The 27,375-nt window shown below is 38.8% G+C and overlaps 1 protein-coding gene across 4 annotated transcripts in view; it reads left to right on the top strand.

Moving 5' to 3' along the window:
* The window catches only part of SARDH (sarcosine dehydrogenase), a 139,647-nt gene that overhangs the window by 38,692 nt on the left and 73,580 nt on the right, over positions 1–27,375 (top strand). For all 4 annotated transcript variants that reach the window (XM_031949431.1, XM_031949429.1, XM_031949430.1 and 1 more), the window contains 3 exons: positions 14,049–14,190; positions 20,096–20,179; positions 24,164–24,277. In XM_031949431.1, the coding sequence (XP_031805291.1) occupies positions 14,049–14,190; positions 20,096–20,179; positions 24,164–24,277 (340 nt within the window). The remainder of the gene's footprint in view (positions 1–14,048; positions 14,191–20,095; positions 20,180–24,163; positions 24,278–27,375) is intronic.

Below are 27,375 nucleotides of genomic sequence, written 5' to 3'. Positions count from 1 at the left end.
TTTCTATTGCTGATGTGATTATCTGTATAATATATATTAGCTTTGGAAGAGAGTTTTGCTCCTCATCTCTCCTTAGCTGATATAGACAGATAAAAGTATGGCAAACATGGTGCCTTTCTGCTCCCCTCCACCCCACTCCATCCCCGCGGAATCACAGAGTAAGGGCAATCGATGGCACAAACAGCTATTTGCCAGCAGAGGGCTATCTGAGGACAGCGCCTTTCTGAACTGTTAAGGAGAAACCAGTTTTTTGGGAATACAAGAAACAGTTATATAGTTAAGATACTGCAGGGTCATCCTAGCCTGCTGAGGTAGGTCATAGAATGTCAGAGGTGGGAAGATTCTTAGAATACAAAAATTTAAATTGAAGAAGCTGAAATGACCCTCAGAACATAGAACATTAGAACTATGAGAATTCATCATCATTATTATCATCATCATTATCAGAAGAAGAAGAACAAAAAGCAGCATTTGTATATAGCTCTTTACGTTTCCAGAGTACCTTGTAAATACTACCTCATTTATCCTCACAATACTTCTGGGAGACATGTGCCCAGGGTCATACATCCACTTAATGATAGATGCTGAATCTGAATGAGTTTTCCTGAACCCAGGTCTACTGCTCTATTTATTTGAGCCACCAAGCTGTCGAACCTAAAGCATAGAATGTCAGGAAGAGTGAGAAGGATTTTTTTAGACCACAGAATACAGAATATCACAGATATTCTTGGAACATCCAACTTAGATCATCAGATTTAGAAGAGAACTTAAAACACAGAACAGAGAATATCAGAGCTATATTGCCATTGGAACATGCAATGCCAGAGCTGTAAAATCCCTTAGAACAAAGAATACAGCATCTCGGGGGTGGAATAGCCCTCGAAACATAAAACAGGGAATATCGGTGCTATATTGGCCATTGGAACATGCAATGCCAGAGCTGTAAAAGCTCTTAGAATAAAGAATACAGCCTCTCAGGGCTGGAATAGTCCTTGAAACACAGAACATAGAATTCCTGAACTTAGGGCATAGTAACAATGTGAATTCCATTTCTGTGATGCTTTAAGGTTTACAAATCTCTTTTCTCTCAACAAATCTGTGAGGTACATAGAATCTGGAGCTGGGAAGAAGACTTTAGAGATTATTTAATGTAACTTGTCATTTACCAGATGAGGAAATCAGTGCAGAGGCCCTGGTGGGGGTGGGGAAGAGCATGGCTCGCCCCAGGTCAGACAGTGGTAAAACTGTGACTAGACACGGCCTGGCTGGGTCACCCTAAACTCCCACCCTACACCCCCTCCAAAACATACATCCTCAGTGCCAGGACCAATATTGGGCCCAGCAGCTCCACCCAGCCTCTTCCAGAACACCCCCACATCAGGAGTTCTCTATCCTCAAACAGCTCCCTTTCTTCCCCACACTGAAATATTTACATGCCAACATTTTAGGAGAATAAAATATTTAAACCTGTCTTGTAGCTGCGGGGGAAGCAGCTGCTACTGCTCGAAATTGGGTGTCCTGGTCTGATATTATTGAATCTCAGGAGAGCTGGCAACAATATGGATTAGGACCCAGACCTCAGACAGCCTTTCATACAATCCTGTGACCTCAGTGGCCTCCAAAGCACCAGGGCACAGTTATGTTCAGCAGTTTACACACTAATCTAGCTGCCTTTGTTTCTCAGCTTGACTTCTGCCTCGGTCTCCCTTCTCACAATCTGCTCACAACCTCTACGCTTATCCCACTAAGCCCAAGCTGATTATACTTATGTCTGTAGCACCTTTCATCCCATACATGGGAAGCCCTGCAAACATTAATACCAGCTGCCTGCGCTTGGGAGCTTTCATCAGCTAATTATATCTTTTATCTCCTGGTGCTTATTGTCTTTAAAAAAATTTTTTTTCTTTTTAAAGGAAAATGCAGCTCTTTTCACAGAATGTTTTTTTCTTAGCAAATAGAGAGTGCCTCTCTCAAAAAACAGATCTCACCATCTCTGCAATTGTAGTTCAGAGGTCAGAGTCATCTAGTTGCTAGTTTCTTGGCTAGATCTATTAGAGAGGGACAAGGTCATTCAGCCAGTTAGTAGCCAGCTCTCAAGCAAAGCTATCTGTTGCAGTGAGTGACATTGGATGTCTTTATTCAGAAGGGGAGAATTTGAATCGGAAGGGATCATAGAGGCCATTTAGTTTAGCCTACCCTGATTTTACAGATGAGGAATAAGGACAGTAAAAGTTAGCTAACTTGCCTAGGTCACATAGGGAATAAACAAAAGATACACCATTCAAATCCAATTCCTCTGACTGGAAATCAAGCCTTTTAAAAGCTACTATTCCATATTTCCTAGCTTTCCTTCTAGTTTTAGTAACCCTGAGGGGGAAATCTGGTCAGGGGAGAGCAGCCCAAGAGAAAATGGGCCTAGAATGCAGTGGACTGGCTGGGAAATAGAAAGTCCTTATAAAAATCCTGGAAAATGAAATGCTAAAGCAATTAGTCAAATGACAGGAAGGGCTATTTTTCTTTGTAGTTGTTAAAAATGAGAAAAAGGTTCTTGTGGGATAGGGGGAGTAGTGTGCTAGAGCCAGTCATACTGGCTCCAGAAAGATTGTTCAATTTTCAATATGAACATTTTCACATTGGAAATCATAAATATTATAAATCAAGAGTTGATTTATTGTTTGGTGATTTCTAGACTTAAGAAAGTATTAGAGAATATGTAATAATGCTGATTAAACTTAAAAATATATTGCATATACTTTTTTGGGGAGGGCAAGCAGCCTGTTGTTAAACATTTACCAATAGATCTCTGACTAATACTAAGACCTAATCTCTACTAAGACTAATACCAACTCTCAAAACTCATCAGTAAGAGGGGAGAAGCTTCCTTGCTTTTAGAAATAAGTGTCTGTCACCCTCTCCTCTTTAGCCCTAGAATCTGTTGCTTCCTGACTGATTTCTTAGGGTTCTGTGATAAAAGTCCTCATTCTTCTCTCCCTCAGTAACTGAGGTCCTCTGTGTACCTTCCCAAGTACCCTGGAGAAGATTCAGTGACCTATACCCACACTTTAGGCTGACCCTTTGGTCTACTGAGTGGAGTATTGGCCATCAGGATGAGCATCAGGAGATGGAGTTTTAGTGTCAGCTTTTCCAAGTAATAAGGCCGGGAGCCAAGCAAAGTCCTTTCCTCTCCATGACCCTCAGTTTTCTCCTCTATAAAATCAGCATTATGATACAAAAGCATTGTGGGACCTTAGAAAGAGGACTACATTTGTGGCTTTGGAAAAAAATGGGATCAAAGTTCAGTTCTGCTCCTTCCTACCAGTGTCTGACTCTGGATCAGTTGCATCATTTCTCTGTGGTTCTGTGGTTGTGCATCTGTAAGATAAGGGATTTGGACCCCATGATCTATTGGGTCCTTTCCAGCTCTAGGTCCTATGATTGATGAACACTTGCCTGCCTTACAAGAGCTTTTGTGATAATCAGCTGAAACAGTGGGCATGCTTTTGGGGAAAAACAACCTGTTTTCATTAAGGAAATATCAGATCCTCTGGTACCTTGAGTCGACATTGGTATACAGTAAGCACTCAATAAATGCTTGTTTGGACATGTTCCCTTCCTCTCTAATCTTTCCTCTTTTCTCCTCCTCATCTATCATGAGCAAAGAAAAATCAGGATGAAGGAAATTCATATTATTTTTAAAATATAGGACTTAAGATTTCATTTGTATATGGAAAGAATTCCCTCTACTAGTACAGGACAATACACCTTCTGCTGCTTATGGTCTGAGAGGTCTGCCTAGAACTCTGAAAGAGTAAATTCCTTGTCTTGGGTCACCCAGTCATTACATATTAGAAGCAAGACTTGACCCTGAGCTCTCTATCAACTATATCGTGCTGCCTCACCCACTTTTTTTATGAAAACTAAAAATAGCAACAATCCAGCCCCTTATGGGACATTAGGAGATCTATCCTCCTTCTTCCTCTGCCATCCTTCTTCACTCCCCCTCCCCCCATTCCCTTTAGCCCACTAGGACACAGGCTGACTTAGCTTATGGAGATCATGAGGGTTGTGGCTTTCCTGTGGGGGAGGCTGATAAGGGAGGTGGCTGAGCCCACAGTGGCTAGAGTTGCTTCCCTCAGCTTTTTGTGCTGAATAGACACATTCCTTCCAGGGGCTCTGTGTATCAGGGATGAAAGCCTGGCTAACCAATTTAGAATTCTTTGCTTCTTTATTTCTGTCTCAGTCTGTGGGAGAATTAGGTACTCAATAAGTAAATACAAAACTTGCCAAGTATGCTCAGAATTCTCCCTCTTTTTTGCACATTTTGTTGTTCTAGCTATTACATAAGTGTGACTTCTGTACTCCCCAAGTTATTCTGCAAGTTCCCTGAGGGCAGGAACCATGCCTTCTCCTTTCTCCTCATGTAGTTTCTGGTTAGTGTTCATTTCTAGGCTTCCCATTTTAGGACACTTATTGACAAGACCGAGCAGCCAGTACTAGGATGATTAAGAAGATGGGGGACCATGACATATTAGTTGAAAAAAAATTCAACAGGGAACATTTAGCATTGAGAAGAGGTTTAAGAGTTATCTATAAATGGCTAAGAAGAGGTACTAGACTTAATTTGCTTGGGCCTAGAGGATGACAAATCTTAGAGCAATACTAGAGATTATAGACAGGTTTTTTTCTCCATTTGTATGGAAAATATTCTCAATAATTAAAAATATTCCGAAGCAGAATAGTCTGCTTTGTGAGCTGGTGAGTTTCCTGCTACTGAAGGGCTTCAAAGGGAGGTTAGATAGTCATTTGTCAGGGATATTTTATGCTGTTAGGATTCTGAGATTCTGTGACTTATTACTTCCCAGCCAAGAAGATAAAGCTGAGAATCCAGCAGGTGCTCTGTATTTGAAAATTTGACCTGAGGGACCTTGTTCATTTTTGAACTACCTCAAGACATCTGAATGAATGATTGACTGAATAAATAAAGCATTTATTAAGTGTTTATTATGTGCAAAGCATAAGCATACAAATAGAAGAGCAAAACAGTCCCAATGTTTAAGCATTCTAATGAGCAACAATAACAACACCTACAAGTCAGATGGAAAGGTCTCATAGTCCTTGGGATGCAACAGCAAAGTAGATATTAATGCTGTTTCTGTAATGTCATTTCCATTGATAAACATCACATCAGTTTTTTATTCTTGAACATTTCACAGAAACTTCAGTGGCAAGAATTTTACTTTCGGGGTCCTCGGTAGCTATGGCTATATTGGCTGCAGGAACTGCCTCCCAGTGGGGATGGCTTCCCGGGATGATGACAGAGAACACCTGGCTGGGAGCAGTGCTATCCCCAGGGCTCTTGTGTTCAGAGTTCTGGGCTGTTTTCGTCAGGGTCTGAAGGGATGTGATGGTCAGGAGCTGGTAGTTTGACTTGCTTGGCATACACTACTTCCTATGTCTCTCTCAGGATGCCCTGCTGCTTCAGCTAGGCTGGCTTGCCTTCCCTGTGAGAAGAGCAACTGGTTGGCAGGGAGCCTTCTTGGATGATTACTGCTATAAGGGTTGGGTTGCAAGAAGGACTGGTGGTCTGGGGGACATTGCTACCCCAGGACTCCTGTGTTGATTTCTTTGTTAGTAGCATCTGGACTTTCTTCTTTAAGTCTTCTTTTCTCTTTTTTCCTATTGTTTTCTTAATTTACTTTGCATCATTACATGTAATTCCATGCTTATCTGTGTACTTTTTGTGCATTATTACATATAGCACATTACATTCAAATACCAGTTTTGTTTATATATATATATATATATATATATATATATATATTTTAAATAGCAATTCTCTCAACTAATGGAATCTACTCATCTTCTTTTCTCAAAATGTAACATCTCCAGTCCCATCAATGACTCTTTCTGTGACATGATGTCTTTTTTTTGTAATGTATTTTTTCATAATTATAACTTTTTATTGACAAAACCCATGCCTGGGTAATTTTTTTTACAACATTATCCCTTGTACTCATTTCTGTTCGGACTTTTCCCCTCCCTCCCTCCACCCCCTCCCCCAGATGGCAAGCAGTCCTATACATGTTAAATATGTGTGACATGATGTCTTGTTCTCTCACTGGTTCAGTTGCCCTTCTCTGGAAATATTCCAGCTTCTCGATTGCTGTCCTTAAATATGTGGCTCAAATGATCTGACTAGAGATACCACATTGGAACGATCACATCCTTTGTTCTGGACGCTTCCTATCTTGATGCAGCATAAAAATGTGTTAGCTTTTTTAAAATGACCAGATTACTAGCATTAAAGATTTAGAGCTAAAAGGTCATCAAGTCCTGTGTCCCCATTTTACAGGTAAGGAAACTGAGACCAAGAAAAGTTAAGTAACTTTCTTGGAGTCACACGGCCAGTAAACAGGATTCAAAGCCAGGTAATCTCTGCATTCTGTCCCTATGTGATGTTGCTTACATGGGCAGCTAGATGGGGCATGGTGGCTAGAGAATTCAGTCTAGAATCATGAAGACCTGTGGGATAAGTCAATTTGCTTCTATTTGTCTCAGTTTCCTCATCTGTAAAATGGGGATAAAAAAACAATGTCTCTCTCAGGGGTATTGTGAAGATGAAATGAGATAATTGTAAAGTACTTAGCATACAACCTAGCACATCATAGTAAGCATTGTATAAATATTATTACCTCTCTTAGATCATGCTATTATTTCATTTAGAGGTTGGTATTCACTAAAAGCCCCAGATATTTTTCAAACTCAAACTGGGATCTAACCCTACCTTCCCCTTTTCTGTCCTTTGAACTAAAATTCAGAGAATCCATTTACTCTTCACTCTACCAGAAAGACATGAAATTTCCTGACTACTAAAATACTTGATTTAATTATTCAGAAGTCATTTCCTAAGCGCAGAAAGCTTTTGTGCTCGGCTTTCTGTAGGAGTCAAAGGCATAGCTCCTACCCAGACTGGGTTTATAATCCTGTTTGTGAGGACACACATGTGAAATAATATTTGTCAGTGGGTGGTTCAGACTTAGTTTTGGGACAGTATTGTCTGAACTTTTTTGATTACATATCTCTATGAGTAAAAAGAATTTTGAGCATGTACTTCTCACATATATATTTACTTATAAATTATGTACATGTCCAAATACATTTATATTTCATACTAATAGATACAAAAAGAGACATTTTAAAAGGATGAGATAAAAGATGAAATACCACTTAATCCTGGAGGTTATAGGGAGCCACTGGAGTTTGTTGTTGTCTGGGGCAGGGAGGATGATAGGAACAGAAGATCATTGTATCAGTTGTGTGAAGGATGAATGCAGAGAATGAGTGCGTGGAAGGCAGAGAGGTGAATTAGAAGGCCGCTGCTGCGACTGAGGGCCTGAACTAAGGTGGTAGCTGTGTGAGCAGGGAGAAGCGAATGGATTCAGAGATTTTGTGGTGGCAAAAATGACAAGATCAAGCAACTGAGTGCATTTGTTTAGGGGTGAAGGGTATGAGGGATTGAAGATGGTGCTGCAGTTGTTAATCTATAAAATAACAGGGAAATTTAGAGAAAGGATAGATTTCTGGAAGATAATATAATGAGATTTTCAGTGCATATCAAACAAATCCATAGTTGCTCATCCTGTAGGATTCAGTCTGTATTATCAGAAATGAGCAAAGGGAAACATAGGACTTTTATTCAGTGGCGCCCACCCTCCTAGGGGCCCCTACTGCAGCCACAAGGTGATCTAGGACCCAACTTCTTAAACTGTGGTTTGTGACCCCACATGGGGTCTTGTAACTGAATGTGGGGGGTGTCACAAAAGTATAATTTATTTTCAGTAAATGTTTTATTTGTATGCTTATTTATGCATCTATATAATTGGGATGATATAAAAATTCTCAGACGAAAAATGGAAAAAGTTTAAGAAGCCCTGATCTAGGAGACAGGGGCAATGGGGAATTTTCCTCCATGTGTTACTGTGGGTACCCCCTAATGCTTAGGTTATGACTGCCTTTGAGGGCCTAACACTCAGGTTCAGAAGGATTACATTTGGAATTTACATAGCAGGAGGCAAAGACAGACTGGAGGAGAGTTGGGGGGGAAAGATTAGGAATGATTGATATATGCATCTTTCCATTAGTTAAATACATACTCTCTTGAGGTCATCACTAAGGAGACTCTCCACTTTGGATGGAGCCTTTTGATTTGAAAGTCAAAGGAAAAAGAGATCATTGCGGGTTAGGAGACCACAGAAGATTTCATGGAAGAGGTAGATTTGAGCTAGACCTTGAAACAAGGTAAATATAGAAGGAAGCAAGCCCAGAGAAGAAGACAGGATTTTGATCTGGAATAAATCTGTCTCTTAGAGGTTATTTGACAAGGTCCTGGGAGGTCAAGGTCACATGTATATTAAAGAAATGGCCCTTCTGGGATTGAATTTAGGGAGTCCAACTCGATCAAAAGTCCAGTTCAGATGACAGTGAAAAGTTGACTTTGCTCGGTTCAGAGATGTCCTATGAAAGAGCATTACAGCAGAAGGCTTACTGAGAGCCTTTCCCTCACATGGCTTGTACCGAGTGATTTGATTTTAGCCCTAGCAACAACATGCACATCTGGCTCCAGGCAGATTGGCCTATTGAGAAAACCAGACAGGCAAGCTGTTAGATGATATGAACAGCTTGGCAGGTACCAGTCCTGTTCTAAATGAGCCCTCGGGAACTGTTCCCACTCCCAGTAAAGACTGGAGGGCCACAGGAGGGGACCGAACAGCCTTATGGTAACACTTAACTGGCCACAATAAGGATGATGGCACTACCCAGGGCCCTGTTAGCTTCCTGTGTAATAACGTGGGATTAGTCACCAATTAGAGTCAGTCACAGCTGAAGCCCCTCAAAATCTCCTGGTAGCAATGATGCCTCCATATGATTGCAAGAAAACAGCATCTGAGCCTGAGAGCCATGGAAACCATCGGTTACCCAGGCGATGCTAACCCAAGCCCTGCAGGCAAGCATAAGGAGCTGGAATTTTGCAACCTTTTCCTGAGATTATAGATTGTTACTTTGGAATAATAATAATTTTTTATTGCTCTCTGTGCAGAATGAAACACTCTAAACAGACCATATTCTGTACCCATAGTGGTTTTAAGAATTATGGAACCTGAAAGGGACCTCAAGAGCTCACCATCTATGATTATCTAGGGAACCATTTCTCAGTCAGATGAGAAAGGCGCCTTGGGGATTCCTGGTGCACCCCAAAAGTCATCCATATTCTGTTCATCATTACTGTGAGGGAGACAGAAAGCTCCTTATCCCATAAAAGAAAGAACTGAGGATATAGCAAAAGGAAACATGGGATCCTGGTATTTCAAACTGTCAGGGACCTCAGGGATTAACTAATGATAGTTATCTTCAACTGTTTGAATGTCACGATATAGAAGAATGAATATATTTATTCTGTTAGTCCCAGAGGGCAGTATTTGGAACAATAGGTAGAAATTTCAGGGAAGCAGATTTTATCCCAGTAGGAAAAAAAGCTCCCTAAAAAATTCAAAATAGAGTGAGTTATTGCAGAAGGAAATGAATTCTCCATCAAGAGATCAGAGGGTTGGAATTAGATTGAATCACAGAAGTCATCATGTCCAATGCCGCTCATTTTCAGATGAGGAAATGAAGGCCAAAAAGGTAAATGCCCAGGGTCACACAGCTAGTAAGCGCCTGCATCCCCAGGACTTTCTGTGCTCTGTGTGTCCTTTCTAATGTCCTGACAATAAAAAGCTCAAAGTAAAAGCTCAATGACCACTTGTGAGAGATATTTGTAGAAAAGACTCTTCTTCAGAAGTTTGGTTGAATGGCCTCTAGGGTCCCTTTGAAAACTCAATGCCTTACATTACAAAGTCTAACATCCAGGAAATCCCAAACAAAACTTTCACATGACCAAGGATTGTCTTCTCAGTGATGTCTGACATAGAAATAGACAGCTCTGCCTGTTCAAGTCTCATTTTCCAATTTCTTCCTTGCTGCTCAGGTAAATTAGAAACTCCTTCAGCTTGCGCTTGAATGTATTATCCCCTTCATACCTCACAAAGATCTGAGCCCATAGGTGACCCTCAAGACACTTAATGATTCTCTGCAGGAGGCTTAGATAATGGGAAAAACCATCAAGTGGGAAGCATGAAACTTGAATTCTGAATTGCTGTCCAGCTTTCAACAAAGTAGTTGCCCTCTTTGGATTTTAGTTTTCTTTCTTTTTTTTTTTTAAATAGTATTTTATTTTTCCAATAAATGCAAAGAATTTTCAACATTCACCTTTGCAAAACCTTGTGTTCTAATTTTTTTTCATTCTCTCTCTCCTCCCTAAGACAACCAACATAGGTTAAGGATGTGTAATTCCTCTAAACATATTTCCATATTTGTCATGTTATACAAGAAAAATTTGATCAAAAGGTAAAAAAACAAACAACAACAACAAAATGAAAATGCCATGTTTTGAACCACATTCAGTCTCCATAGTTCTCTGTCTGGATACGGATGGCTCTTTCCATCACAAGTCTGTTGGAATTGCTTTGAATCACCGCATTGTTGAGAAGAGCCAGGTCCATCACAGTTGATCATCACATAATCTTGTTACTGTGTACTAATTTCTCTTGGTTCTTCTCATTTCACTTAGCATCAGTTCATATAAGTCTCTCCAGACCTCTCTGATATCATCCTGTTGATTGTTTCTTATAAAATAATATTCCGTAACATTCATATACCATAATTTATTTAGCCATTCCTTAACTGATGAGCATCTACTCCATTTCCAGTTCCTTGCCTTAGTTTTATTTTAGTAAAATGGGAGGATTAGAGAAACTAGTACAACTAGAGGGTGCAGTGGAGAGAATCAGAAAAACCTGAGTTCAATTCCTACCTCAGACACTTACTTGGTTGTGTGACCTTAAGCAAGCTACATGATCTTATTGGTCTCAGTTTCTCCATCTATAAAATGAGCTGGAGAAGGAAATGGCAAATCATTCCAGTGTCTTTGCCAAGAAAACCCCAAATGGGGTCATGAAAAGTTGGACACAACTGAAATGAGAGAACAACAAGAGAAGATTGCTCCCAACTTCTCTTTCAGCTCAGATGTTCTATATTCTTTAATCTGACATTTCATGTTAATATTTGAGTTAATATTCCAAGTCTTTATCTTCAGTTCTCCAACTCCTTGTTTGAAATTTTCATAGTGTCTTGGATTTAGACAAAGGAAGGTACCTAATAGATTGGCCAGTACAACTCCTTCCAAATTTTACAGATGAGGAAACTGAAACCCAGAGAGATTAAGTGATGTGCTTAAAAAGATACCCAGCTACACTAATGCATTGTTGGTGGAGAAGTGAACTGATCCAACCATTCTGGAGAGCAATCTGGAACTATGCCCAAAGAGCTATAAAACTGTGCATACCCTTTGATACAGAAGTGCCACTGGGTCTATATCCCAAGGAAATCATAAAGGAGGGCAAAGGACCCACAGGTGCAAAAATTGTTTGTAGCAGCTTTTCTTGTGGTAACAAAGAATTGCAAAATGAGTAGATGGCTCTCATTTGGGTAATGGCTGAATAAGTTGTGGTTTGTTAAGGTAATGGAATATTATTGTCCTATAAAAAATGATGAACAAGCTGATTTTAGAAAGGCGAGGAAAAATTTACATGAACTGATGCTGAGAGAAACAAGCAGAATCAGGAATACATTGTACACAATAACAGCAAGATTGTGTGATGATCAACTATGAAGGACTTGGTTCTTCAATTCAAAGCAGTCCCAATAGACTTTGGACAGAAAATGCCATCTGTTTCCAGAAAAAGAACTAAGGAGACTTAATATAAATCAATATATGCTACGTTCACTTTTTTTTCCTGGTTTTTTATCTTCCCTATGGTTTTTCCCTTTTGCTCTGATTTTTCTCTCCCAACATGATTCATAAAGTAATGTATGTAAAAATAAACAAATAAAAGATAATAAATGAATAAACAAACAAATAAACAACTAAATCAATAAATAAAAGCAGACAGGTTAAAGATGAATAGAAAAAAGGCACCCAGCTAGATTAGAGGTATAGACAAGATTTGAATCCAGGTTCACCGATTCCAAATAGAGAATTCTCTACATTGTTCCAAGGTGTCCTAACATTCCATACTATAGCAACTGCTTCTACTTCTAAGAAAGAAATAAAGGTCCATGTATCTCCCTTATTCACTTTTTGCAGTCCCAGAAGGCTGCAATTCTTTGGTTGAAAGCATAGATCATTTTCTCCTTCCCTACTTTCCCCCTCACTAGTCTCTCTTAGGCTTCAAAAATGAACATTTTTTCCTTGCAAAGGGTTTTCTGAGAGATCCTTTCATTAACATTTGTGTCTGTTCCAATTAGCCATTCTACATCAAAGCCACCTCCCAGATTCTGTCAGTGTGTTCAAGGCCAGGAGGAAGTGGTGAGGGAGGAGATGCTGAGTCTGAGGGAAACTTCTGATCTCTGCTGAGAGATAGACTGGGAATTAAGATGCTAGGTTTGTGGAGGAGGAAGACCAGGCTCAAATGAGGCCATGGGAGATAATGGGAAGAAGTTTGGAAGATAACAAGTAGATCTGGAAGCCTGTTTTAAGGAAGTATTGTACTGTGTTCCTAGAATCCAAATCCTGCTCAGGGAATTGAGAAAGCTGTTTGGGGTTTTTGTTGTTGTTGTTTTTGTTGCTATTTTTGCTTTTTTAAAATTTCCTGAGCTTCCACTTCCTACTTGAGTGATCTTAGGTTAGTCAATTAATTTGTCTAATAATAATGTTCCTTTTTCTATACCCTTTTTCATGATGTCTTCCTATTTTGGAGGGTATAGTTTTTTATTTTTTTATTTTATCTGTTGAGAGAGGGGTGTTTTTGTTTTTGTTTTGATGTTAGCTTTGTTTTGTTTTATTTTTGGACTGCCTTGTGATTTTCTTGTGGTGGTGTGGAAACTTCCTTCCCCCAAGGCAGATCACAAGTTCATCTAAAGTAAGTAACTGATTCATGGTCTAATATATAGAAGATATAGGACTTGTTCCTAACTTTGGGCAACTAGGTGGTACAATGCATAGAGTGCCAGGCCTGAAGTCAGGATCTTTCTGAGCTTGAATCTGGCCTCAGACATTAACTTTGTGACCCTGGGCAAGTCACTTTATTCTGTTTGTCTGAGTTTCCTCATCAGTAAAATGGGCCAGAGAAGGAAATGGCAAACCACTCCAGTATGTTTGCCAAGAAAACTCCAAATGGGGTCACAAAGAATTGGACATAAGCAAAATCACTGAACAACAAAAACTTCCTGACTTTTAAGGCCAGCCTACCATCCCTTATACCTATGCCATCATCCCAGGTTCTCTGGCTTTCTTAACATTTAAAAAATTTTTTTTTGCTTTTTTTTTTCTTGTTTTTTACATCATAGTTTCACCTGGTATCTTCCCTGCCTCAAGCTATCCTATATAATAAGTAATATATTTCAAACTCAAAAACAAAGAAAAAGATAAGTTAAAAAAAACCTAGCATAGATAAGCAATACATCAAAAAAGTATGGAACTTTATGCTTTGTGCAACACGTGTGGACCTTCCACCTCTGCAAAGGGTTTCATATCTATTCTTTTAAATCTGGCCTCTTAAGAGTGATAAATGATGAGAAAATAGCTGGATACTACTATTTCCTGCTATTTTTTTTTCCTTTCTCCTAGAGAGCTGATATGGCATAATGGAAAGAGAACTAGGTAGGGTCAGAAAACCTGGATTCAGTTCCACCATTTATTAGCAGAGTGACCCTTGGACATAACTTGAATTTGAGTTTCCTCATCTATAAAAACAATTCTCTCAGGATAATGAGAAAAGCACTTTGGGTACTCAAAAATGTTATATAAATATAACTTATTATTCCTTCCCATTTTCCCCCAGGGATTAGAATATTATTAGCCCCCAATGAAGCTTCTAGTTTTGCCCAGTCTTTGCAGGAGCATTCACCATCCACTTAGGAGCTAACAATCACCTCTTCTTCCCATGACTCAGGCGCTTTCACCACTCACTCACTGACAACCGCCTTTGGATCCGGGAGCGGAGTCATGAATCATATGCCAAGAATTATTCCGTCGTCTTCCCCCACGATGAGCCACTGGCTGGCCGAAATATGAGGAGAGACCCTCTGCATGAGGTATGGGGCTGCCATATAGTGTAGCATGAGACTGTAGGTTTGGGATCAATACACCAGGGTTCTAATCGAAGATTAGATTTTGTAAGCTTGGACAAGTCCTTTATTTGCTTGGGCTTCAGAGGGGCTTTCTTTTTTTTTTTTTTTCTCATCCAAAACATGATAAGGTCGAACTAAAGCCCCTTCTAGCTCTAACATGTTATAACTATGATTTTGTGACTGACTAGAATCTTCTGAGTATTGAATAGAGAGGAACAGTGGAAAAACAATTAGATTAAGAGTCAGAATTCAAATCCTATCTGTCAATTCTTTTGTGATCTTGGGAAAACCATTTGTCCTTTCTAGGCCTTAGTTTCCTTATTTGTAAAACTATAGGGGAGAACTAGGTGGTTTCTGAGATCTCTTCTCATGCTAAATCATTGATTTTTACTCCTTTATCTTTTGGGTATGCGATTTCCTTTTTTATTTTTTTATTTTATTTTATTTTTTTAATTAAATAACTTTTTATTGACAGAACCCATGCCAGGGTAATTTTTTACAACATTATCCCTTGCACTCACTTCTGTTCCGATTTTTCCCCTCCTTCCCTCCCCCCTCTCCCCAAAGATGGCAAGCAGTCCTATACATGTTAAATAGATTGCAGTAGATCTTGGATATAATATATGTGTGCAGAACCGAACAGTTTTCTTGTTGCTCAGGGAGAATTGGATTTAGAAGGTATAAATAACCTGGGAAGAAGAACAAAAATGCAAGCAGTTTACATTCATTTCCTAGTGTTCTTTCTTTGGGTGTAGCTGCTTCTGTCCATCCTTGATCAATTGAAACTAAGTTAGATCTTGTCTTTGTTGAAGAAATCCACTTCCATCAGAATACATCCTCATACAGTATCGCTGTTGAGGTATATAATGATTTCCTGGTTCTGCTCATTTCACTTCGCATCAATCAGTTCATGTAAGTCTCTTCAAGCCTCTCTGTATTCGTCCTGCTGGTCATTTCTTACAGAACAATAATATTCCATAACATTCATATACCACAGTTTACTCAACCATTCTCCAATTGATGGGCATCCATTCATTTTCTAGCTTCTGGCCACTACAAACAGGGCTGCCACAAACATTTTGGCACATACAGGTCCCTTTCCCTTTTTTAGTATCTCTTTGGGGCTTTTTTATTTTTTTAAATAGTATTTTATTTTTCCAAATATATGTCAAGATAGTTTTCAACATTCATTTTTGTAAGACTTTGTGTTCCAAGTCTTTCTCCTTTCCTGCCTTCCTCTAGACAGCAAGAAATCTGATTTAGGTTAAATATGAGCAATTCTTTTAAGCATATTTTTTTCTTTTTTTTATTATTATTATAGCTTTTTATTTTATTTATTTATTTGCAAGATATATGCATGAGTAATTTTTCAGCATCGACAATTGCAAAACCTTTTGTTCCAACTTTTCCCCTACTTCCCCCCACCCCTTTCCCCAGATGGCAGGTTGACCACTACATGTTAAATATATTAAAGTATAAGTTAAATACAACATAAGCATACATGTCCAAACAGTTATTTTGTTAAGCATCAGACTCCAAGGGGGAAAAAAAACAAGAAAGAAAACAAACACAAGTTGAAAAATACTATGTTTCAATCCACCTTCAGTCTCCATAGTTCTCTCTCTGCATGCAGATGGCATTTTCCAGAGGATGTAATTTCTAATCACCATTAGTGTTTATTTAGGGCACAAAAATTGTTTAACTTTGTCATCACCATATATCTATAACACATTTATCTATCTAGCTATGTCACTGTTCTGCTCACATATTTTCACTGGCTCCCTATTGCCTACTGGGTAAATTTTTCCTAATTATTAATGTTCTGTACAATTTGAATCATCCTCCTTTTTTAGCCTTAGCTCTCAAAACTCCCTTTGACAAAACTTGCTGTAGTTAGAATCTACTAATAATCCCCCAAACATGCTCTTATGGCTCCATATACAAGTCTGGAATATTTTTCTTCTTCATTGTCACTTTTGAATCCCTATTCATTGGACAATAGTCTTCTCTTTGAATTCCCTCATGTGCTTAGGATATCAGCTTAATACAGGGGAAGGAATGCTGACTCTAGATCTAACATCTGATTTCAAATCCCACCCCTGACACTACCTGTGTGACAATGTACAAATCATTCAGCTCTCTAGACTTTGGTCTCATTTGGAGAAGGGAAGTAAACTAGATGGTCTTTAGGTTCCCTCCTGCTATGAATCTGAGCTTCTAAAATCTCCTAATAGTGTGTGTTGTAATGAGCAGCCTTTGTTTCTTATCTTGTTGTTAGCTGTGAGTCCCCAAGGCCCGAGACTACCTAATATATTAGCTAAACTTTGCATCTCTCTCAGCACAAGAAATGTTGCTGTGGGAAAGTAGAAACTTAATAAATAAATGTTTGTTAAATGAAAAATGAATGAATGTACCCCCAGGTTAAGATTCCCAAAAAAGACAACAGGAGGAATTACAAGAATTTTCCAGTTTAACATCAAGGTTTTGACTGTGGAGGTGTCAAGTCTGCTCAGAACAGATCATTTCTGGAAATTAACCAGATCTCACCTACTCCACATACAAGGAGCACAGACCTGCCTGAGTGGGCCTGTCACCTGTACCAGTCTATACCTCTGTCGTCCAAAATCACTAGGGATTGTTACCTCTTGGGATGCCTAATGAAAGCAGCTTCATTAGGAGAGTGACAGCTTGCTTTTGAGATTTAGAGGAATAGAACCTGTTCTCTGGGCTAGAAATAGCAATGAATTGTTTCGAGCATGTTCCACAATAAATGTCACTATTTTACTTAAATGTGACATGGAAAGGGCTGGATTCTCCCTCCCACCTTGGAGAATTATTAATTCAGAGCAGCGTGGATTTCATAACATTAAGAACTGGAGCTGGGGGTGGGGAGGACTGCCAGCATCTATCTATTGTATCAGGCATCTCAGAGAAGAGGAGATATTAAGGGTAGATGAAGATGAATATCAAAGAGGAACAAAATTCACAGTGACAATTTCCAAGAAGAGAGGAAATAATAAAATCTAATCCTTGCTCTCTCTTTATCTCTTCTCTGTCTCTGTCTCTCTCTGTTTCTGCCTCTATCTGTATGTCTCTTTTTCTCTCTGTCTCTATATCCATCTCTCTCTTTGTCTCTATCTCTTTGTTTCTTCTCTATGTGTCAGTTTCTCTCTCTTTCTCTCCCTCTCTCTCTTTCTCTCTGAATATAGATATAGATAGATCTGTCTATATAGACATAACTATAGATGTACATACATTAATATGTAAAAACCCAAAGTACAGTAAAAAAAATGAATATAAAGGTCCCAATGCAAGGAAATAAGTTTAACTTCATAGACATCTCTGAAACTCAGTAGGATGAAATCCATGACCAGAATATGATTCTGTATGAAAATAACTTATTTAAAAAGAATAGAACAGATCATAGGAGGAATGGAGTAGCATCATACATTAGAAAGTTAGACTCCTGTGCAGAAATCCAGGAACCAGAATAGGACAGTATGGCAGAGGGCCCTAGGTGAGGATCGATGGAAGAATAAATAAAACCATGCCCTATTAGTGTATTACAGACTACCTAGGTTGAAAGAGAAAAATGAGGAGGAATATGGGAAATGAGCTAAAATCTGGCTCAGGGGCATGGGTGTAGTAATGATGGAGAGATGACAATGTCAGCTACTGGAGCTTTCTCTCTGGCAAACTCAGACTATCAAATGGAAGAGGAATTTGTTGTTCTTAGTCTTAGAAAACAGAACTAAGTATAGGGAGGTTGATGCAGGTTCAGTGTGAGGAAATACTTCCTAAAAATTGTTGTTTTGTTATTTAGTCAATTTTTTTTATCACTTCTAACTCTTTATGACCCCAGTTGGAGTTTCCTTGGCAAAGATATTGGTTTTTGCCATTCCTTCTCCAGATCTTTTTATAGAAGAAGAAATAGAGACCAATAGGATTAAATAACTTGCCCAGGTTTGCACAACTAGTAAGTGTCTGAGGCTGAATTCGAACTTAGATCTTCCTGACTGCAAGATGAGAGCCACTTAGCTGCCCTCCTAAAAATTAGAGCCATTCAAAAGCAGAGTGAACTGCCTTAAGAAGTAATAAGTCTGCTTTCACTGGAGGTCTGCAAGTAGAGACTCATAGTTCATAATGGGCACAGACTTTCTGTGACTCTGGACCTTAGGTTCAACTCCTTCATGTTCCAGGTGGGGAAACTGAGGCCATAAGAGGTGAAATGATTTGCCCAAGATGATACAAATTATAAGAATCAGTCAAAATGCAAAATAAGGTCTCTGACCCCTAGGTTTGTGATCTGTATCATTATATCCCTTTAACTTACACTTCTTATTTGAATAAGCATTATGGATTAGGATTCTTGCAAGGTGATTTTTGTTTTTTTATATACAACCATCCTTTTACCCCCTCACGTCATTACTCACCCCCATTTTATGGACTCCACAGCCCTTTCTCTTGTTCTCAAAAGTTCAATCATAGTAAAGTAGAACATTTGGAATTCTGGGTTTGAATCTTAAATCCGTTTCTCTCTATGTGTTTGACTTTGGTTTTTTCATCTGTAAAATAAGAGAGTTGAACTAGATCAGGGTTTCTTAACTTTTTTTTTTTTTTTACATGGATCTATTATTTAAATAATATATTTTAAATATTCCATTTTAAAAGAAATACTAAATTTCAGTTAGAAGTTAACAAAAATAAAGATGCAATTTTCCTACCATCCAAGTCCATGGTTTACCTTAAATCTGTTCCTCCATTAGATCATCTTTAAGGTCCCTTTTGGCTGTAACATTCTATGTTCTAACATAGAACATAGTTCTGATGTTCTGTGTTCCAAGGCCCTTCCTAGCTCTGACATTCTATGTTGTAAGGTCTGAAATTCTCTGTTCTAAGGTCCTTCCAGTTCTGACATTCTGTGTTCTAAGGCCTTTGCTAGCTCTGATATTCTTATGTTTTAAGGCCCCTTCTACTTCTAACATTATGTGTTTTAAGACCCCTTCTAGTTCTGATGGTTTTGTTTTATTTCTTCCAACTGACATTCTAAATTCCAAGGCCTTGATATTCTTTTTTCTAAGGTCCTTTTCAGTGATTGTGAACATGTGGATCGATTTCCGAACATAAATCTCAAAGTGTGGGAAGAGTCTTTGGTGTTGTACAATGATGAAGTTTTATCCCTTAAGGAAACTAAAATTTCCCCTACAAAACTACTCTGAACACACACGTTCCCAAGATTTAGACTGTCATTAGCAATAGACCCATATAGGAACATGAAAGCATGGGCAGTGCTCCCCAAGAGAACCCAGAAATATCAGTTCATTCCAGAGGACTGTCCTGAAGTATTGATGGAATAAAATCCATTTAAAATCCACTTACCTGACATATTTCCCAATATAATATAAACCCCCACTCTTACCATCTATTCTAGAGGTTCTTCAGAATACAGCAGAACAAGTTCAAGTTTGTCTTCAGCAGCTCCAGTCAGAAAAAACATTAAACTGGAAGTCAAGAATCCTAGGTTCTATTCTTAGCACTTGTCCCAAGCTTACTGTGTGACCCTGGTCAGAAATTTCATTTCTTCTATTTTTTTTTTTATTTAAATTTTTTAAAGTTATCATGTAGATTTCTTTTTTTCCTTTTTAAATCAGGACACTGTTCATTGTTGGTGGAATTGTAAACTGATCCAATCATTTTATTTCTCTGTGTCTTGCTTCCTTAACTGTAAAGCAATGAGATAAGATAGAGCTTATATGGCCTCCAGGTCCTTTTCTAATGCTGACATTTTGTGAACCCATACCTGATTAACTATAAATGTTCAGAGGTGAAAGATGCTTTATTCCATGTTCCTTTTCATCTTTCCATTCAGGAACTCCTCCAGCAGGGGTGTGTATTCCAGGAAAGACACGGCTGGGAAAGACCTGGATGGTTTAATCCACAGGGACCAGCTCCAGTAAGTATATCTATGGAGTCTGGCAATTAATGCAGACTAACAAAGATGGTCCACAACCTGCTGACTGCAGGGATCCCCACTATCTCAGTGCAGTGTGATAAGAGCCTTTCTTTCTCCCTCCCCCATTATATGTCTCATTTGCAAACCTTATCACATCTATGAGATTCAAAGCTCAACTTTGCCACTTACTATCTGTATGATCTTGAACAAATCATTTGAATTCCTTATCTTTAAAACAGAGGAATTAAGATCAGATGATTTGTAAGAGCCCTTCTGATTTTAAATTTATGGTCCTGTGAATTTTTTTTTTTTTTTTGATGAGGCAATCAAGTTTTTTGGTGAAGGTCATTCAATGTGTCAATTTTTTTTTTTTTTTGGCCGGGGTAATTGGGGTTAAGTGACTTGCCCAGTGTCACAACTAGGACATATTAAGTGTTTAAGGCCAAATTTGAACTCAGGTCCTCCTGACTTCAGGGCCGGTGCTCTATCCACTGGGCCACCAAGCTGCCCCTCCTATGACTTTTAAAATGATTCTACTTTCCCTCTACCTTATCTCACACAAGTGCTATTATACTGAATTGAGTCAACATTGTAGAAAGTGTTTTGAAAACTATCATTCTCCAGGAATTGAAAGGGTACTGTCAGAATATAATATCCAAAATGAAATTTTAATTTAGCCTAATTAAAAGCTAAGGTAACATGGCATAATGGGTAGAGTGCTGGACTTGGAATAAGGAAAACCATAGTTACCTCTGATATTGTGTGGTTCTGAAGAAATCACTTACCATTTAGCAGTCAAGGGTCCTCAAACTACGGCCCCAAGGGCCAGATGCGGCAGCTGAGGACGATTATCCCCCTCACCCAGGGCTATGAAGTTTCTTTATTTAAAGGCCCATAAAACAAAGTTTTTGTTTTTACTATAGTCTGGCCCTCCAACAGTCTGAGGGACAGTGAACTGGCCCCCTATTTAAAAAGTTTGAGGACCCCTGAATTCTAGCTGAACTTTGGGTCTCAGAGTTTCAGTCAAGCAATAAACATTTATTAAGTGCCTTCTTTGTGCCATGCATTGTGTTAAGGGCCAGGTAAATCATAAATGGGCTGTTAATCTCTTTTGGTGCTTCCCAACACTGGCACAGTGGATAGAGTGCCAGGTCTAGAGTCAGGAGGACCTGAGTTCAAATCCAGCCACATACAATTACTAGCCATGTAGCTCTGGGTAAGTTACTTTAACCTATTTGCCTCCATTTCATCATCTGTAAAATGGAAGGAAATGGTGAACCATTTCAGTATCTTTGCCAAGAAAACACCAAATAGAGTCACAAAGAATTGGCCGTAATTGAAATGATTGAACAACAGCACTGATACAGGTCTTTATTTATACTTTTAAGTGTGTTGTTAATTGTTAGTTTGTTAATAATTAATCATGAAACTCTTAAGGGCCTTAAAAAAGCATACCAGCTAGGAATTCTTAACCCTTTGTTAAGATTAAGTGCTGGGTTTGGGGTTAGTAAGAATTAAGTTCATGTGTAGCCTCAGAAATTTACCAGTTAGGTGATCCTGAACAAATAGATCACTATTCTTCATCTCTTCATTTCTCTTAACCATGAATTGGGGGTAATGATGACACCTATCTCACAGGATTGTTGTGAGGATCAGATGAGGTCATGTTTGTAAAGCACGTAGCACAGTACCCAGCACATAGTAGATACTTAATAAATGCTTGTGGTTTTTTTTCCCTTTTTTGTGTGGCAGAGACCCTTTTGGCAGTCTGATAGCCTATGAACCCTTTCTTAGGATTATGTTTTAAAGTGTACAAAATAAAATATATGAAATAAAATAAAATAAAATGTATAGAAGGATGTTTAAAAAGTTCAAGAGAATAATTTCTGGATAATTTATCATTTTATTAATAAGAAATATCAGTGGCATTCTCAAATGTCAAAGACTCCTCATGGGAGGTGAGACTCACAATTTATATGCTCTTGGAAAAGTGGATCTTCCTGAGGATGACAATCAATTATGATTGGTTAATAATTAATGAGAAAATGAATATTACAATAAGAAGTGGGCTCACTCCAATAAGGGGCTGAGAGAATGACATCATACCTATTTTGGACAAAGACACTGGCTCTCCCCATCCCCCAGACCACTCCTCAGCTTTGGACAATCTAATCAAAAAAATTATCCTCACCTAAACCTGAGCAGAATACAAATGGGCATCCCCACCCTAGATTAAATTCCTTGTAAGATTGGGTGGATTTTAAGGAGAGTTCATTCAATCTCATTATCAGTAAGAGAGACTGAATTTTGAAATGAGGATTATAGAAAAAGGGAGAACTCTGGATCTCTCTAAATCATTGCTTATTAATAATAATTTCTCTCAATAGGATTGCATAGTAAGCCAGTTATATTGAAATAGTTATCTACCTATGTTTTAAAAACAAGCTTACTGACACCAGGGCAAAAACCTTTCCTTTTATAGATGAAGATAGAGAAATGAAGTGGCTTACCAAAAATCAAATAACTAGCAAATGGCAGATCAGATACGGGTATTCTGACTCCAAGTCTACTTACTGCTCATTGTGGTATATCATGCCCTGTTTTTACAGGAGAGAGAGGAGCATCCTGAGATCTAACTCCTGAGAGCCTAGGATCACTATCATAAGCCTTTGAATAATGCAGAATTTGAAAAATTTTAATCTTTTTTAATTTTTAATTTTAATTTTAATCTTTAATAGTATTTTATCTTTCCAAATATATGCAAAGATGTTTTTCAACATTCACCTTTGCAAAACTTTGTGTTATAAATTTTTCTCCTTCTCTCTTCCCCATCCTCATCTCCTAGACAGTAAGCAATTAGATATAATATATATATATATAATTTAAACATACAATTCTTCTAAACATATTTCCACATTTGACAAGCTCTGCAAAAAAATCAGATCAAAAGAAAAATGACAAAAAAAAAAACCCTAAGCAAACAAACAATAACAACAATTTTTTAAAAAAGTTGAAAATACTATGCTTTGATGTACCTTCAGTCTCCATAGTTCTCTCTCTGGATGTGAATGATCCTTTACATTACAAGCCTATTAAAATTGCCTTGAATCATCACATTTTTTAAAAGAGCCCAGTTGAAAAATGGAATTTTTAGAGTAAGAAATCTGAGAGAACATCTATTTCAACCTCATTGTGCAGTGGAGAAAATCTAGACTCTGAGAGGTCTAAGTCAGCTGGGGGCAGAGTTGGGGGGAAAAGTACAGATGCAGCTCCCAGGTCCCTATTCTTTGCATTATAGCAGGCTCCCCTTCTAGAACATCCTTAGCTGTGCCATGAGAGGGATTTTGCCAACACATGCCTCCTTGAGGGCCCATGCCTTTGTGATACAGTGTTGTTACAGAAGGTCATTGATCTCCACAATACTTCTCTTGCTTGCTGACCATTGCCCCAAACCCCATTCTTTCTGCCTAGTGTGCAATTGCATGCTGCCAGCAGAGTAATCGAGGCTGGCTATTCATTCAAAGAGAAGGAACCCTATGTAAAGCCCCATGTCAGTCAGCAGAGGTATTTGTGCTGAACCCCTGGAGTTTGGGGGGATATTTTGTAGAAGCAGCAGAGCCTTCATTGAGCTGCAGCTTATTCTTCAGCTTGCACCTGTGGCACTGCAGCTGAAATTGGGGGTGAGACTGCTGAAAAGTTTGGCAGCTTCTCGAGTGTGAGAATTAGCTTTGCTCAAACAGGACTGGTAAAATGAGCAGGGGGAATTAGGGAAGCACCAACAAGAGACAAAGAGCTTTGTTAACAATCTGAAATGAGATGGAGATGTCAAAGCCTGAGCAGAGTACAGACAGAGAGATTTCAAGAAGGCCAAGGATTGTCTGGGTGTATGGGTGGCGAGAGAAATAAAGACTCCCTCTGGTCATCCCATTCACCAGGCTCTACCTTTACTGTTTGTCCAGATCCTCACTTCATTTCTCTTTTCAGATCCTTTCTTACGACTATTACGGTGCATATGAGCACCAGCCCCACAAGGACTACCAGTATAACAGACTGCTTGGCGATGAATATACCTTCGATTTTCCTCCTCACCATGAAATTGTAAGTAAAAAAGTTGGTCCAGGCAGAACCTGGGCTTTCTCAGTCCTTTGTCAAGAAATATTTGTTGACCAGTTGGCATGTCTGGTGCAACAAACACTCAAGACTTGGTTCCTGCTAGCAATCACATTCACACAAGTATTCCCCCAAGTCCCCAGTAGTGTTTGTATGTTATGGGCCAGAACTTGAAACAAGATGCGAAGTCAGTGGAATTGATAGAGGCAATGATTATTTAGCATGGTATTTAACAGTTCTCTACTTCACAAATGTACTTAGTACTTACTATAGTTCTACAAGATTCATACCTTTAAGAGAGCATGTATAAGTGAGGAGCCTCAACCAGGATTCAGTCAAGGAGATTCAGAAGCCAGAGCTCAAGCTCTTGGAACCAAGGAGAGAGATAGGTCTCTAAGAAAGCTAACCAGGCTCCAGGAAAGGAGACAAGACCTGGAAAGATACAATAAAGGATTTGGACTTTAACCCCTGGCTGCAATTGGGGTGATTACACTGAACTGAAATGAAGGAGACCCCCAAAAAACCCCCAAAAGAGAATATTACATTCTAGAGAAGAATATTACAGTTGCATAGTTCTTTTTCCCTTTTAAGAAGAAATATTCCACTTTTATTTTCTCTAGTTCATAGGCAATGGTTGTTAATATCACCAGGATGAACCCAAGACATACTTTTTGAAAGAGGAATGGAATTATTCTTAACTCCCTATCATTCTTATGGGTATCTCTGGTTAAATTCAGGGTAGAAGGGAGAATCCTGCTCTAGCAGGTGTCTTGGACATGTCTAAGACACCTAGGCAGCTAGGTGGTACAGTAGATAATGTGCTGGGAATGGAATCACTCATCATTCTGAGTTCAAATCTAACCTTAGACACTACTCACTGTTCCCTTAATCCTGCTTGCCTCAGTTTCCTCATCTGTAAAAAGAGCTGCAGAAGAAAATGACAAACTATTTAGGTATCTTAACCAAGAAAATGCCAAATGGGGTCATGAAGAGTTGGACACAACTGAAATGACTGAATAACAATAATAACAACAAAAGACTAATTTAGTCCCAACATTCTCCTAAGCTCTTATTTTTGTAATAAGATTTCTTTTTTATTCCTTTTTATAAAGCCTTTTATTTTCAAAACATATACATAAATAGTTTTCAACATTCACCCTTGCAAAATCTTGTGTTTCAAATTTTTTTTCTCCTACTCTTTCCCTTACCCCTTTCTTTAGATGGCAAGCAATTGAATATGTTAAACATATGCAATTCTTCTATACACATTTCCACAATTATCATGCTGCCCAAGAAAAATTAGATCAAAAAGGAAAAAAAAATGAGAAAGAAAACAATGCAAACAACAACAAAAAAGTGAAAATACTATGTTGTGATCCATACTCAGAACCCAGTCCTCTCTCTGGGTACAGATGCCTCTCTCTCTCACAAGACCATTTGAACTGGCCTGAATCATCTCATTGTTGAAAAGAGCCATGTCCCTCACAGTTGATCATCATATGGTCTTGTTGCTGTGCACAATGTTCTCTTGGTTCTATTCACTTCACTTAGCATCAGTTCATGTAAGTCTCTCCAGGCCTTTCTGAAATCATTCTGCTGATCTAAGATTTCTTTTTTGAGGGGTAAGGAATTAGCTGGATATGGTAGGCATTTATATTCCACCATTGAAGAGAGGGCTAGAGGAAATCATAGGATGGGAAGGGTTCATCTGGGAGCAGAAGGGTGGGAAGGGAATTAGTGCTAACAGCATCAAGCAGTATGACTGAGACCACAGAAAGGTGAGGTCACCAAGCTGTGTCAGAGCTTTGAAGGTCAGTGCATCTCTGCCACAAACTAGCTGTATGACAATGTGGCTAAGTCATCTCCTCTGTCTGGGTCTTAGACCTTGGGTTCACCATCTCTGGAGATAGGAAATTCCAAAGTCGCTTTCAATTTAACATCTTACATGCTTTTTTTTTTTTGAGGCAATCGGGGTTAAATGACTTGTCCAGGATCACACAGTAAGGTCTCAGTTCCTCCTGAGTCCAGGGCCGCACCACCTACCTGCTCCAACATCTTACATTCTAAGTAGCTTTTAAGCTCTAACCTTTCATAGCTGTATGATTCTTTGGATTACTTTCTTGGGACAATCTTTGTGACTGTGGGTAGAGGGAGCCATGAGCCATTGACTGGAGATAACTGATTCTCTTCCAAGAATAACAGAGCACAGGCTGATCAAACATGGTAGAGACACTGGTCCCTGCTGAGATTGGAGTTTAGTGCCAATGCAAGTTTGCTTTGATTCATCCAATCTCCATTAAGGGGTCTGAAAAATTTCTTAGTGTGAAAAATGCTATTGCTCATGCTCTAGAAATTTACCAGAATCCATCATGCTGGGGCTGAGAAGCACAAGTGAAAACATCAGCCTTAATGAACAGTTTTTTTTTGGTGGTAAGATTCTATATCTCAAATCAAAAGAGTTTAAGACCAAAGAATAAAGCTTTAACACCCTTCAATCAGTCAATAAAACATTTATTCGGCACTTTCTATGTGCAAGACATTATGCTAAGCACAAAAAATATACTGCCCTCAAGGAGATCACTTTCTCTCTTCCCCATCTGAGGCACTTGTGATTAAGTGACTTGCCCAGTGTCACACAGCTAATGAGTATTAAGTGTCTGAGGTTACATTTGAACTCAGGTTCTAGTGACTTCTGCTGGTGCTCTATCCATTGTGCCATCTAGCTACTTGGGGAGATCATATTCCAATGAGAGGAGATGCTGACAACATGTGTAGAAAATATATGCTGGGCTTCTGTTTTTCTTGCTATCTTGATGGGCAGGTAAAGGGTGAAGAGAGGGAGAGAATTTAGAACTGAAAATTTAAAAAAAAACTGAGTCAAAATATATACAGATAAAATTCACACAGTATTTTTAAAGCACCTACTTGTACCCAGTCCTATGCTAAGTGTCATGAAGGATATAAAAGCAAAAGAGGGAATGATTTCTTCTCTCAGGGTGTCTTCAACTAGTAGGAGAGGTAAGATTCATGCAGAAGAAACAAGAACTTGTAGTCTGGAACTAGATTTCAAAGGGAAAGATCTTGTG

This window comes from Sarcophilus harrisii, chromosome 2 (genome assembly GCF_902635505.1).
Source record: "Sarcophilus harrisii chromosome 2, mSarHar1.11, whole genome shotgun sequence".
NCBI classification, from domain to species: domain Eukaryota; kingdom Metazoa; phylum Chordata; class Mammalia; order Dasyuromorphia; family Dasyuridae; genus Sarcophilus; species Sarcophilus harrisii.
Note: the sequence above shows the minus strand (reverse complement) of the source record. Positions and strands in the feature narration are given on the sequence as shown.